Source organism: Penaeus vannamei, chromosome 29, assembly GCF_042767895.1.
Source record: "Penaeus vannamei isolate JL-2024 chromosome 29, ASM4276789v1, whole genome shotgun sequence".
NCBI lineage: Eukaryota > Metazoa > Arthropoda > Malacostraca > Decapoda > Penaeidae > Penaeus > Penaeus vannamei.
Genome location: NC_091577.1, coordinates 25,452,900 through 25,467,899, shown reverse-complemented (window position 1 = coordinate 25,467,899; position 15,000 = coordinate 25,452,900). Strand labels below are relative to the sequence as shown.

General features: G+C 36.8%; 1 protein-coding gene across 5 annotated transcripts in view; it reads right to left on the bottom strand.

Annotated features, from left to right (window-relative positions):
• Window positions 1-4,643: 4,643 nt before the first annotated feature.
• The window catches only part of LOC113817420 (uncharacterized), a 51,935-nt gene continuing 41,578 nt past the window's right edge, over window positions 4,644-15,000 (bottom strand). Inside the window, exons 3-18 of one of the 5 annotated variants that reach the window (XM_070142551.1) lie at window positions 13,072-13,203; window positions 12,581-12,711; window positions 11,933-12,088; window positions 11,600-11,736; window positions 11,209-11,496; window positions 10,889-11,073; window positions 10,598-10,696; window positions 10,290-10,445; window positions 9,969-10,088; window positions 9,186-9,322; window positions 8,813-8,974; window positions 8,454-8,694; window positions 8,229-8,340; window positions 7,853-7,963; window positions 7,224-7,245; window positions 4,644-5,842 (exon numbers count right to left, since the gene is read on the bottom strand). In XM_070142551.1, the coding sequence (XP_069998652.1) occupies window positions 5,773-5,842; window positions 7,224-7,245; window positions 7,853-7,963; window positions 8,229-8,340; window positions 8,454-8,694; window positions 8,813-8,974; window positions 9,186-9,322; window positions 9,969-10,088; window positions 10,290-10,445; window positions 10,598-10,696; window positions 10,889-11,073; window positions 11,209-11,496; window positions 11,600-11,736; window positions 11,933-12,088; window positions 12,581-12,711; window positions 13,072-13,203 (2,259 nt within the window). In that variant the 3' untranslated portion in view covers window positions 4,644-5,772. The remainder of the gene's footprint in view (window positions 5,843-7,223; window positions 7,246-7,852; window positions 7,964-8,228; window positions 8,341-8,453; window positions 8,695-8,812; window positions 8,975-9,185; window positions 9,323-9,968; window positions 10,089-10,289; window positions 10,446-10,597; window positions 10,697-10,888; window positions 11,074-11,208; window positions 11,497-11,599; window positions 11,737-11,932; window positions 12,089-12,580; window positions 12,712-13,071; window positions 13,204-15,000) is intronic. The other 4 variants (XM_070142550.1, XM_027369484.2, XM_070142552.1 and 1 more) reach the window with 4 other exon arrangements.

Below are 15,000 nucleotides of genomic sequence, written 5' to 3'. Positions count from 1 at the left end.
ATAATGTATATTGTTTCTTCACTTATTCCTAGTATTGTACTTAAACTATACCGTCGTTCTTCATAATAACTTCCCACATCATCTATGTTTATTTGCCCCTGCAGGGCTGACTGGTTATCCATAGCAGCATATCTGCCGTTTTTTTTATCATTAGATGATACAGAAAACGGATATAAATGATAAAATTGAACTATACACTATCAAAAACAGTTACAGTGCCTAAGGTCAGTTACTGATGATTATAGGATTCCCTGTGTTACTTTCTTGTTTACTGCATTGCATAAAACAATATATAAGAAATACATTATTAAACCAATAATGTAACATCATTTAACAACATAAAATGTATTTCTTTATAGAAAATGTATTAGATGCAAAACAAGAAAATGCGACATTGAACCTGTAAACTTGATTTATCCAACTATACGTCTACTGTGTTGCAGGGCTGAAACTTTGTCACTCTAAGGGTCTGTGCCTCTGTGTTTGGTGATGCCCTGCTGGAAAAGACTGCTGAAGCGACATCGAATGAAATTTCTGCCGCCACATCTTATCAGTTCATATCAAGATGGTTTAGGTAATTTTTGAGTTTGATTATTGAGCAAGAGAAAATATTTCATTATTGCTAGAACTATTTTTTATTTGCATCAAACCATGTAACCATAAGATATAACAGAAAATAATTAAGGAAAAAATCCGTAGTCACGTGGTCTTTTGTTTCCGTTTAGTAGACGAATTTCCGTAGAAATACATCACTGATCTAAGAAGACAAGTCAAGCCCATGTGATCTTGATAATTTTTTTGAACAGTAATAAGATAATGAAAATGAATTAGAGTAAATTATTTTTAAAAAGGTCGATATTCTAAATTCTAAAATGTCTAACACAAATGTGTCGCTGATGATGGATTTAACTTCAGAATTATGCCCAGGACTAGCTGCTCTTTCGGTAAAGAAAACGGAAATAAATAATAAGACTAAACCATACATTATCATAAACGAATGCAATTACATTACAGTTTTATTATGTAGGGTTAGATTCTGATTATAATAAGATTCCCTGCATTACTTTCTTGTTCACTGCACTGCATTAAACATACAATATATATATATATTTATATATATATTTATATATATTTATATATATATATATATATATATATATATATATATGTATGTATATTATTATTCAGCCAATACTGTAACATGAAATGTATCCACGACTCTTTATAGAATATGTATTAAATGTATAGTGACATTGAACCTGTAAACTTGATTTATCTTAATAGTAGTGTGTTGTAGGGCTGAAGGTTTAAACTCACTATGGGATTGTGGCTCTGCCTTTGGTGATGCACAACAGGAAGACCCAGCTGAAGTGACATTGGCTGAAATTTCCAATGTGTTGGTTTTAGCAATTTTTATGTTTAATTTATTTGAACAAAGAAAAATATTTCAAGGGTGATTTAAATACTTTCCATTTGCATCAAACTATTTGTAGTCAAAAGAAATAACAAAAATACAGCCTAAGGGGGAAAAAAAACTTTTGAAGTGACGTCAACATCTGTCAGTGTAAATGCCAAGTTCTTTTAGTTTCATAGGGATTTACTAGCAATGAGGAAACAAATATTCAGTTCGAACCATTAACAAAAATTTATTAATAACAAACAAAAAATCATAATTCACACAAAACAATTATACATGTCACGATATCACTTTATCATTCACAGAAAACTTGAGGAAACATTCCTTTCTTCTCCATGACACAATACTGTCTCGTCCAGTGTCGCGTGGCCACGTGGACTCAATTCTTGAAATTTTCCCGTTAATGAATATATAAAAAGAAGCCTCCGTGCCTGGCCCTTGACACGAGTAGGTTCAATTGCCTGTGTTAAAAAAATACACTTTTGTTTATGTATACAGATACAATTTCACAAAAAAAAAAAAAAAAAAAATAGCCCGGGAAGACACCTCACCTCAAGGCAATGGTCAGGTCGAGTGAGGACCCCCGTACCCACAACCCGAAACCAAGGCTCCCGAGCGAACCTTGATTCGACTTCAGGATTCGGACGAAGCATTTCGCTCGCCACGTATTCAGGCGAGCGAAGCAAATTAAGAAAATAAACAAAATAGCCTAATTTCTTTACAGTCAGTCTTTTGTTTCCACTTAACAGACAGAATTCCGTAGAATTCTAGCCCTGATTATGCCGCGTATTGGCGTCACCGGCAATTAATGGGTAATTATGCAGTAGATCTGTTGGAATGGCGAGGGTTAATGACTTTTTTTAAATATGTTCTTGTAATTCTTGCACAAATTATAATAATAATGACAATAACAATGAATAAAGGTAGGGGACTGAGAATACTGGAATATGCTTTTATGGTACCTCCCACTTGGCGATTTACAGCACCTGAAAAGGGGAGGTCACACTAGTCTATTCTGTTTAATGATCCCATTGCAGAGCGGGATACTGTCCCAGCTGTAAAAAGCGAGATAAAATTCCTTGCCTAGAGCGGCAGCGCTGACACTCTTTCGCACCCAGCTAAAGGGGGAGAGATGATGTCAAAAAAAAAGAAGAAAAAAAAGTTTAATTACCAGAAAGCTGATTTCATTATCTAAACTGTGATTGTTACTTCATGTAAGGTATAACCGTTCAGAATCAAGTAATAAACATTACAACTAAAAATGATGCCTTACTAAATTTTAAAAGATTATTCATGCTAACGTCAATTTGAACAAGCAATACAAACACCCACTTCGACAAGCTGGAGACATGGAGATCACATCAAACATTATTTGCGCCCAGGTATTCAAAGTGAGAGCCAACTAATAATTATGAATATCATCCACAAAAATCATAACAGAAAGTTAAATATAACAATAATGTATGGAATCAACGAGACACATTACTGTGCACGTACGGCTGGCAAGATAGGTTGTGTCACAATCAACAATTACTAATATTTTACTTAATTTCAGCTATAGTATTTACTTCCACCCAGCTTTAGTTTTTCATCAGTCCATAATTACGTCTCTCGTACATTACTGATTACACTAATGGCAGCATATACTGTTAGAAAGTTGTCAGTTTTTATATTCCTTTTATAATATGGGGTATGGCTGTATCTGCCACGGCTGTATGACAATTAATGAAATTGGTAGGTTGGGATAGGTTGGGATTTTTAAATTTGATATTTTCTTGATTTCCAGTCGATATCATTAAAGCAGGAAGGTATTTTGAAATGGGGGCAAAGTAAGCTCCCCCTAAAATAGCCGGGGATCCTGTGGCAGCAAGCGCATGGCAGGGTCCACCGGCAGCGCCCCGCTGTAGGACCAGGGGCGTAACTAGACCAATAATTTTGGAGGGGTGAAAATTGTTTTTGCCCTGCAAAACTGAGTGGTGCCCTGCAGACCTCGAAGTAAACATTCATCTATAGGTTGCTAGTATAGGATTTACCAATGTAAATTTGTCATTTAAGGATGAATTTCTAAGCAATAAAAAAAGAAACTTTAACTGCCTGTGCAATATTTATCAATACAGACCGTGAATTAAATGTCAGTTATGATTTGGCTTTGTAATAAAGCTTATATCTCGCGTCGTATATTTCGGCTCTACAAAAAAAATGCAACTTAAATTGATTTGTCAGAATGAAACTGGTCGCTAAACATGATATTCATAAAATCCACAACTATCCTCCATGCCTAGTTCATCCACAAGGTTATTGTAGACACTGGTCTTCTCTGGGACAAGTTTCTCTCCGAAGGGACAATCTTGGTGTGGCTGCCTAAGGATTGAGAAGACTAGTGTGACCATAACTTAAGGCAGTCTAGGATTGATTAGAAATGGTACTGTACACGGCAGACACACACATGCTCTCTCTCTCTCTCTCTCTCTCTCTCTCTCTCTCTCTGTCTCTGTCTCTCTCTCTCTCTCTCTGTCTCTCTCTCTCTCTCTCTCTCTCTCTCTCTCTCTCTCTCTCTCTCTCTCTCACACACACACACACACATATATATACAATTATACAGAGTTGATCTTCCGGATATGGAATATTTCGCAGTGCTTTTGACGTATGGATGAGTATTTATGACAAGGGAATTACTGACTAAAAAATTGTTGTCCTGGTTACTGTTTGAATTCAAGCAGCCTTTATGTAATTATGATAAGTATGTACTGTGATAAACATAGGTTCCTCTTATTTCCTTGTTATGTTTTGGGTCTGCAGTGCATGTGGGGTGTGGTGGGGGCTATATAAAGGTGGCTTATGGGCTATGGAGTTATTAGTCTAAATAGTTTGGAACCACTGGTTTAAATGCTCTTCTAGTTTGTCTATTTAAGCACATTAGACCCTTCAGTAATTGAAGATTGGTGCTCTTATCGACAGGAGACATGAAAATAATACTTTCTTTTACATTCTAAACAAATACTACTCCATGATTGCAGTGCTTAAAAAGCCTACTACATATTTGTTGAGTATAGCATAAGTTATCAGGAGACCTGTGTTTTTTTGTTTTTTTTTACTCTGCTTTTTATAGAAAACATACTCCTGTTAATTTATGCATTCTAATATTTTTTAATATCTGGCATATTAATAATATAAATATAATGTCCTTGTGTATCTGCAAATATTCCAAGGAGTTGAATAAAATACATTTTCAACATCATAGCCACTTTTTATTAGTTAATTCTAAGCAATGGTCAAATATTAAGAATAGAATAAGGAGCAAACAACCTGACCTTGATTTTTCCACTTCAAACCAAAGGTACAACTCAAATTGCAGCAAGTTAGGAGAGTACTCAAAAGTTAGCTAACTGCCTTCTTACATAATAGCCACAAATAAGAAATAAGGCATCCATGTAATTAAATGACAAGCGAGACATAACAACTGGAAAACAGGTTCATAAAAACTATATCTATAGCAATATGTGACTTTGATATAACTTTATGAATTATGATATGTACACATATGGTCACTTGAGTCAGCAATAAAGGCTGATTTAAAAATTTGAAGAACTGCTCTAATCAATTTGAACAAGAGCCCTTTACTACAATACAAACGTTTAAGAATAAGAACTAAAAAGAGAAATTAAAATCAAAATTGGCATAGAATAATGACACTTCAACTTCAAAACTGGGGTATCACATTGAGGGTATTCTTCTTTGCACCATTGACACATGACTACAACGCTTATACTTGTTTTATATGTAAGCTGAGAATTGGTAATTTTTATTCTTTATATAATACATATCTATACATTTCATTTGCCTAACACGTACTTCAAAACCGAATCCTGTCTTTTGATTCAGGCATACACTGCTAGTTATATATTATATTTAGTAAATATTAACATAAAAATGGGTCATATGTAGTCATGAAATATACCCAGTTTAACAGAAAATTTCACTTATCCTCTGAGTTGTGCATAAGCAAAATGAGCAGCAAACCCGCTAGTCTCCCTCTCATCCTTGAGGTGATGTACACAATAATCTATCAAGGTCGTATAAAAACTGATATGGATGTAAGAGAGATGATGTGAGAGAACCTAGCATGTCATCTGCCTCAAACAATTAACATTACAAATATCCTAATTGCCCAAGTAAAAATTTCCAACTGCAGGATGTGGAGCATTGAACATCTTCGCTGCTGCCAAGATAAGAGCTGCTAGCTGCTGCTACTGCTGTCTACACCCTGCCATTGGCAAGGGGTTGAGCTGCACAGCAGGAGTTACACAGCCTTCTCCTCTTCAGTGTCTGAGGCTTCAGATCTTTCCTCCTCATCGCTAGGCAAGTCGCTCGCCCCCTCGTGGGTCATTGTGGCCACCAGAGTGCCAACCGCTTTCCCCAGGTCGCCTGTGGAGAACAATGGTTTTGTTTGATATGAGGTTTATTGGATGGGGAAGAAGTTCCCTCTTTTCAAGGTAATAACATGAAGACAGAATATGAAAGAATGTATAATGTAAATGTAAGTAAAGATTAATAAAAGATGAAATAGCTTTCATAGCTTTTAATAGCAAGACAGTAACATAACCAATAGGAAAAATATATATATTTAAGAGAGGAACTATATTATTACATTTTCAGCTAAGAAAGATTTGCCATTAGTGGATCTGATAATGAAGAATACAAAACAGCACCAAAACTATTAAGTCTATTTCACTGCTTATGAATAACTATTAAAATGCTAAGGCAAGTCTGAAAGGATGCACATTAAAAATATTTTAAATTTAAATGGGAGCTGAAATAAGGCAAATCAACTGGAAACAAAAATCTTAAACTGAACAGATAAACAAAAAACTAATGAATGTACTCAAATATATACTTTGAATCCTATAGATAGTACAAACAGTCTGTATGCAAAATAACAAACTAAAAGAGAAGCTGTTACAACAATAAAAAACATGAATTGAAAATAATGTAATTAATTTTGTTTATCTTATTGTAAAAAAGTGAAAGTATTGCAAATATGTAGTATTTACATTTTCTTCGGTACCATTAAATCTGATAACAAAAATGAAACAAAGTTTTTTTTCTGAAGACAAAAGGTTTTCAAAAAGAAAAGAAGAGAGAAAAAAAAGTCCATTCACATACTTTACAAGTTATACAAAGTACCCTATCCTTATCTATTCTGATTTAGGATGTATTGTCATTTTTAAAAATGTACATTCCATTAAGGTGCCCTCTAAATGTAATTCATTATTTTGAAATGGCATGTGTGTTATTCAAATTTCATATAAATATAAAGGTGTATATTAGTAACATGGTTTAGTCATTTGGAGTCCACCACAAATAAAAATGTTGCAGTATATTGAAAATCATCATCTACATACATATGAATCAGATGCACAAACCCCTTGCTTGGAATCACAATCATGTTTTTTTTAAAGAAAATATTGCAGCATCAAGTTACATTCCATACATAAAACAAAATATTCAAATCATCAATTGAGTTTATGTTCCTCATACACAGTCATTTACATACTTCCATTAGATGTTCAGTATAAATCATGTCTATAATAAATGAAAATACAAGATATTTCAAAGCTCAACAAATCAATTATGAAAGATTATATTAAACACTGAGCTCCAATTTCATTCCTTCTATTCAAGCAATTAAGTAATTAAATTGTATTTGCCTGTGGTTGTCTTATACCATTCCTCAATAATAAAGATTCACATTAATCTTTTTTAAAAACCATGAGAAAAACAATGTTACATAATTGAATGAACTCACCATCCAGAACCTCTGTATGGAGCTGCATGAAAAGAAATATGAAAGATTTAAACAAAGATCACAGACCAACTTGTGTGAGATAAATTATCTGTCAATACAACCCATCTAACAAATATTCAAAGTTTGCTTAACTTGCTATTTCTACAATGCGAGGCATACATTTTTTATCATTATAGTAAATAAATCTATGACTAAATATGTGAAAGTTATACCAATTATCAGGCAGGGAGATTTGGATACCACATAACTGTTAACAGTATAAGACACTTTGTAAATTTGCTAATTTTTTACATGCATATTCAAGTGTTAGCTTTCATGCCCAAGACATTTTGAGTTTGGAAGCAGGAATTAATTTAACAGTTAAGAGTAAGGTTAGACAATATGTGATTACATATTTTGTGCATAACATCATGAGGTTGGGAAAAAATATGTGTGAGGATAGAGGGACATGGTTCTTCAACATCAACACTCTACATCCTGTGTCTCCTGCTGGATGATATGAGTTTGCAGCACACAGAAACATCTGTGTCATACATATACAATATAACATCTTTCAAATATGAGAAACCTACACGTTGCATAACATTCACTACGAATCAATTCAGGTCATGCAGTGGTGCCAATTGTACCTGCACGTGAGAAGAGGTTGCCCACATGAGCAACACTGCCCATTGGGGGTGGTGGCGGTCGTACATATTCGCTCATTTGGTCTAACCCTTCGTAAGCACTGCTGGCACCCCCTGTGCCACCGCAGCAGATAGAGAGAGTCCAACACCAAGTTAGATGATATACCAAAGCTCCAGTCAAGAAGTTGTAACAAGACCCCATATGTAAAAGTAGTCCTGATACCCTTAATTTAAAAATATGAGTAAAGAGAGTTGTATCTAAAAATATGTTTATCCTGTCCTAGAGATCTATCAATTAAAATGAATGATAATAAAATCATAATGAAAATAATGGTACTAAGGACTGTATGTAAATCATGCTTTGTGAGCACATTCTTACCTTGGTTAGAATGTCCATTGACTTTGGCAGGAGAATCCATGGCCAGTTGACTAGCAGTGACTGACTTGGTCTGTAGAGTTCCTGACTTGTTTGGTGAGCTCATTCCACCAGGCTGGAAATGTAAGAAATAATAGTCATAATCACATTTTGATGGTAGAAAAATTTTATAACACAGAACTCTGACACACTGTATTCTATTTGTAAATGAAAGAAACATCAACCAACCTCGCCTAACAACTGTCGTAGTCGATGAAGCTGTGCCTCTAGTTGCCTATTGTGTTCTTCCAGGATACCCATTCGAGCTTCTAGTCGTCCCTTGTGTTGACGGAGCAGCTTAGCCTCTGCCAACATGTCTGCTTCAGAACGCTGCCCTGAGAGGCCATCATCAGGTGGGGAACCTACAGGTTGTTGTGACTTCAAACGGTCATACTCAGCCTGAAGCTGACTATTTTCTTCCTCGAGGGCCCTATTTGAAAGAATAAGTAAATTGGAAATGTGAATGAACATATTTCAGAACACAATTTATATCATGTAAAAATTAATATGGACTTAATGGATAAACATAAAAAGTATCTGAGACATACCTGATCATTTGTTCAAGTTCATCCTTCTGCTCAGCATCAACAGCTGCCATGATCTGCAGGGGTGAGCGTGGTACCGGCAGTGGAGCATCCGAAGAACTTAGTGACTGGCAGTACTGGGCAATAAGCCCATGTTCGTCCTCGCTAAGAGAGGAGACAAGAGATCTATGAAATATTAGTAACACAGCTTTTAAGAAAGGGACAAAAATTTTAAACAAATCATATGTAGAATATAACAGTATGTCATGTGCAAAAAAACAAAACAAAAACAATCATGCTAAAAAGAAAACTACAAGAAGCTACAATGACAAAAAAAAAAAAAAGTAAAATAAAAACATTCAAACACAAATTACTGAACCAAAACATATGCTCCAACCTGTCAGGAGTAGAGTTAGAATTTGTTCGCAATTCCACTTCAGCCAAGCGAGAAGCATAGAGCTCAAGTCTTGAGTGCATGTCCTGGCTAGTGACGTTATGCTGTGGGGACGGTGATGGGGATTCTAAAGGATCTCCCTGCAAAAACAATATATGTTATCATATGATAAAGAAAATAATGTAAAAAAAATTATTATATATGTATATAATATGTCAAAAGCTTGTGTCATAACTAGCTTACTGAGTCAGATTGTGTTTCTGCATAATTTCATTTTATCCCTATACTGAATTAAAATTCTTTTGCTATCCCTTCAAAACAGTTTTTATCTTCAATTCTATTGTGTTAAAGTAAAATATGATTGAATAAAAAAAACAAACAAACCTCAAAGACTATTATCACTTCTCAAAATGCAAACAGAATCCTACTTTACTTTGTATGTGTGAATTCTGTTGTACACATATGGCTCTACAAGTGCTTAGCCAGAAAGGAATCAATAAGTAGCCCAATGTGACTTGATTTCTCAGTTCTTTAAATTGTATTTTTTTCAATTCTATAATCTTATCAAAGTGCAAATAGCAATAAAAGATAAAATAAGATATGAAAAAATAAGAAAAGGTTATACAGGTCAGATTAGACTAGTAATTAACTCTTCATTGACATAGTACTTAGGGAGCCATCTCTGTGTAAACACTATAAATAAACTAAAATCATGGTGGAAATGGCATGTATTTTTTGCCATCCCAGTATGTGGGCTTAACATCCTTAATCTGTTTTGATGCTTACCTCTAGTACAGTCTGCACTGGTAAGTATCCCTTCTTTGTGTGCTTTTGCAAAGCACGTTTTGACTTGAATTTATTCTTCAAAGCTTTTGTGAAGTCCTTGACATCTTCACCAGCTGTTGTCTATAAAAGAAATATCATTTACAGGAAAAAATTATTTACAATTTTCAATCTTTAGAGCTGATAAACCTTAAAAACAAATATACACGAACAAGAGCATGAGAAAAGAAATACAATATAATAAAATCATATGAGATAGAGTAAGATGAAATTCTTCAGAGCATTAAATTCTCCATTTAAACATGTACAATTATTATTACTTACAGCTGTACAATACTCATGCATGGGGTGAGTGATCTTGTGGCTCTTCCCACTGCGACCATCAAAGAAACACCTCTGACACATGTCAAAGCTGAGGCACTTGAGGCAACGGTAGCGCAGGCCTACAATTGGGTAAGCCTTACAGATGTTGCACTTCACCTGAAGATGAGGAAGAAATTGCGACATAAGTTGTGATTTTTCTTTTTGTGTATGAAAATAAAGATGTTTGTAATAATTAGGGATTATGTTACACAATAAACATATACATCTGTACACTTCAAACAAGTTTTAACTATAAAATAGATATTAACCTGATGCTGAATGTTCTCAGAGGCAGCTACTCGGTGCAAAACGGCCAACCATACAAGGGACTGTGGTTCTTGCTGTACCCATGTTAGGAAGTGTACAGCCTGAAAAAGAGAATGCATTTATAACATTACTGAATATGTTATATTACATATTATATTATACTATATCATACATACATTTATATATAAATATATATACAAATACACAGAATAAAACAAATGAGAAAATAATCCGAAGTCAATAATAAAATAACCTTAATATGTTTTCAGATCTTTGTTATCTTAGACAATTACCTCAATTGTTTCTCTATCCTTGCCAGCCTTAGTAAAGCAGCTACGAACAGATGGCTCGATGTTTGATCCACCAAAGGCTGCGACCTCTCCCAGTTGCCGAGGAACTTGCACACAGTCATGGAGAAGGAGCCCAAGCTTCCTTTGATCCACTAAACGGTTAGGATCGGCAATCAATCGGAACATATCTGCAGATAAAAAAAAGGTATTAATTTTAAAGCATTTCTTTTATCAATTGATTTATTTTTTCATTTTACAGATTTCCATTATTATCATAAACTAACATTCACAAGAATATATCCTACAGGAAAATCTAAACTTACATCTATATTTTTCCTCTAGATGTCCTCTGCAGAGGCAAACAATTCCTATCTTGAATGAGAGAACTCGCATTTGCCCTGTCCTCTGGCTATCGTATACGTTAAGTAGCCAGTTGAGACACAAGTCCATGGCCAGAGTGGTGTTGACTTCTGGATGGTCCGCAGATATGTTGGCATACAAGGCCGAGAGCACCACCACCATGTCACCTACATCAATCAACCGATCGTTCTGGCCTCTTAAACCATGCTCATCAAATACATCTGTTGCCATTTGCATTTTAGCACGATCCACTGTTGGGAAATAAAATACATTTATAAATATGCCCAAAAATATGTTAACAGAAATGTCAATTTGAAATGGCATTGCTCATAAAAGTCCTAGAAAAGTACTTACAAGCTAGAGTCTTCTGCAACATTCGCAGCTTTGTTGCTGTGCGGTAAGCAGAGAACTTGATATGATTAAACTCTGTCAGGGAATCTAGCAAGTCCATCATGGTAGGATGATCCCAGTGGGTGCTCTCCTGGTCATGGCTGAAAAATAATATTCAAAATTTGTCAGATGATAACACTTATTGGGAAATGATTTGATCATGTAACCCATTTCTGAAAACACTAAATATTATACATTTCTCACTTGAAATACCAAAAAACAAATTCTGTACAATGTATTTAAACTGAGCAACATTCTCACAAGAAAATCTGTAGTAACAAGAGAAGACATCCTTACTTGATGTAATAAGGCACTTTGTTGCTAGTGGTTGCCCTCTCCCAAGGTGGGGACACTGACGACGCCAGCTGGGCAGGAGTGAGTGGCGTGACCTCCCTTGACCTGCCAGCCACCTGTCGCCACCTGTCATTAACTGTTGTCTCCAATGTCTTCCATCTAAGGCAAAGGGAGGGTGACACTGTTAGTCAAACTTTGGGATTGGAATTCAAACATCTGTTAGAGGTTTTCAGGATAAAACTCTCAATCTCACTTTTGATTAGCATTCGGATAAGATTAATTTCTAACATGTATTCACAAAATGATGAATAAAAAGTTTACTTTTATCTGAGAAATATCATCCACCTTTTATGGTAGTTTTACAAAACATGCCCTGCAGTATCATGCTGATTTAACAGTAATAAAAAATATGTAAAACTCTTGAACAAAATGTGGAGTAAATACCGTTTCTCATTTACAGAAAACGTATTTATTACAAACACTTACTTAATCACATACTAAAAAATACTTCTTTAAATATGATTTTTTAAAATGTTTAAGATTAAAGAGTGCAAATCCATGTTAAATGTGGGAAGATACCTCCATAAATAAACTCAATTCCTGGAATAAAAAACTACACATAACCATGCATAACAAAGTCTGCCTTTCTACCTATTATTGAGGTCGTGCAGTTTGGCAGAGTTTGCAGGGGTGAGTGGCACATTGTGGGCTGAGAAGCGGGCAGCTTGGTCGTTGACATCATCGACACCACGTTGCAATTCTGCTAATCCCTCACGGAATTTCTGAAACGATTTACCAAGATGTCAGGCCCTAGAATATATCAGCAATGTAGGTTTTACACATATCTGTTGACACAGGAAAAGTTGCACTTTAATTCAGATGCATTTACATAACAAACTAATATTTTCAAACATCCCGTCGCGATGACACGATTTAATTAACTTCAATTTTCACAAAGTTAGCTAACTGTAATAGGTAAATTCCATCAAATGAAAAAAAAATTCAAAGAATCCGCTGACCATTATGATAATTATTTCCGTGAACATTTCTTGACTTAAATAGTACGCATAACGAAGATTTTCCTGCATCCGTGTTTTAATGGCAACTGCAGACGCCTAGACGAGATAAGTTCTGTTCCTTACCCTGACGTTGTGGACGTGTTGGTCAGCGAGGTTAGGATCTTGAGGAACTGCGCCCCAGGTGTCTACTGTCTTCTGCGCTTCCTCCAGACGTCCGCTCACCTCCTCCACTGTCTTCTGCAGCACACCTAGCTTCTGCAAAGGAAAACAAGAGTAATTAGTACTCACATCTTACGACTGAAATTGAAAAGCAGTGCTTATAATAGTAACTATCACTAGCTACAAACATCGATCTAAGGAGTCCATATTTACCATTCAGATGCAGTCACCAAACATAACACAAGAGCGAAATGCACTTCGCGGAATTTCCTCGACGACCAGAGCGAGCGCCACACAACGACAGCAGTGAGTGCGACGCTTTGTGGCGGAAGCGAACCCGGGCACCAAGCACCCTGCTCGGTGCCCCACTCAGGCACTCCTCCTACGTGCCTCCTACATGTCAGTCCTTCTTGTTAACATCCTGCCTTCTCCTCCATCAACAGCACTGTCCTACACTCCCATCTCATTACATCCTTTCAAAGATAACGACGACAATAAACAACTACTGGTGTTTTTCAAAAGAATAATCTCTATGCGTTAACGCTCAACATAAGTGTCAGGATGAGTTAGACTAACTGTAAACATTTTATACTTTATTCTTTTAGCTGTCAGCGAATCGGCCGGTTTTAGAAAGTCCCTCATGCCGCTTTCGAATCACGGCGAGCAGTTTGCCAATAACCGGGCGGCAATACAGTCCTCGTCATTGCTCTAGGTCCTTAACATGCAAAGCATGGCATCCTTCCGGGGCATCAGTATGCTAAACGCGCGTCAAGACGGTCGCCGTCGCCACTCTGCCCGGGCCGAGGGTCTATACTCCAATCTGGCAACACAGTAACCTCCATAGCCGAGATAAGACTTTCTTCGCCCCTTTGCTTCTCGGAAAAGGTCTGCCCCTTTCCCCTTAGTCCACTTGACTTCTCCCAGGGAACGAGAGTCGAGCAAAACACAGCTAAGCATCCAAGCAAAGAGATCCTCATTTCAGCAAGGCTCACGCGGAGCAGGCCGCAACTCGACCCTTCCCTGGAGGCAACCGCGCATCATCCACACAATCCAGCGATAACCCGATCTTGTTGCAAGCCAATAATTGCATAATAATTAATCTAACAGTGAAAACAATGACTCAAAAAACGACGTCTGAAAAGTGAAAAATGGCGACTGGCAAACACATAAAGGCAACCACGTGGCCTCTTCTGTGCGGCCACTTTTTACTCTTTCCTCACTCATTTCCATAAACTGAATCTTTTACCTAACATAGACATTAATGTTGGTAGGTCAGTGCCTCCCTTGGGTAAGTGGAAGGAGCGCACGAAAGGGGTCGGGCACCGAGATTAGGCAATCTTTCCCCTCGTGACAACTCCCCTCCGCCTCCCCTCCCCTCACCCCCGCCTTCTCCTCGCCGCCCTCGTCACCACAACCTCCACACAGCTCGTTTCTAGAGCTAGATCATTTGCTTCATTTTCTCTTCCCGTCCATTTCAGATTTCCTTCAAGAATATCTGTTAGATAAATATATTTCCGAAAACATAGAATAAGGATTAATTTCGATCGCTGCAGCGAGGCTCGGGGTACACATATAGCATGAAGAATAAACAGTAAACAATAATAGCCTTTGCTTGTGGCCGCGTTAAGATAGTGATAACTCCAAGAAAAGAAGGCGGATTCTCGCGTGCCTTTGCCATGTTGCAAGAATGTCAACAATCCGAAGTGTCAGGTCCATGTGGGGTGTTGCTATGGCTGACCTCGAGTTACCACGAGTGACCTCATGTGAGTACAGTGTCATGTGTACGGTTGACGCGGCGATGACTGGGCACAAGAGGAGGGCCACCGCCGGCGTCGCCCTCGCTAGGTGACAGCGCTGCGAGATAAGGCCGTCAGAGCCCTTCCTTCGGTCCCT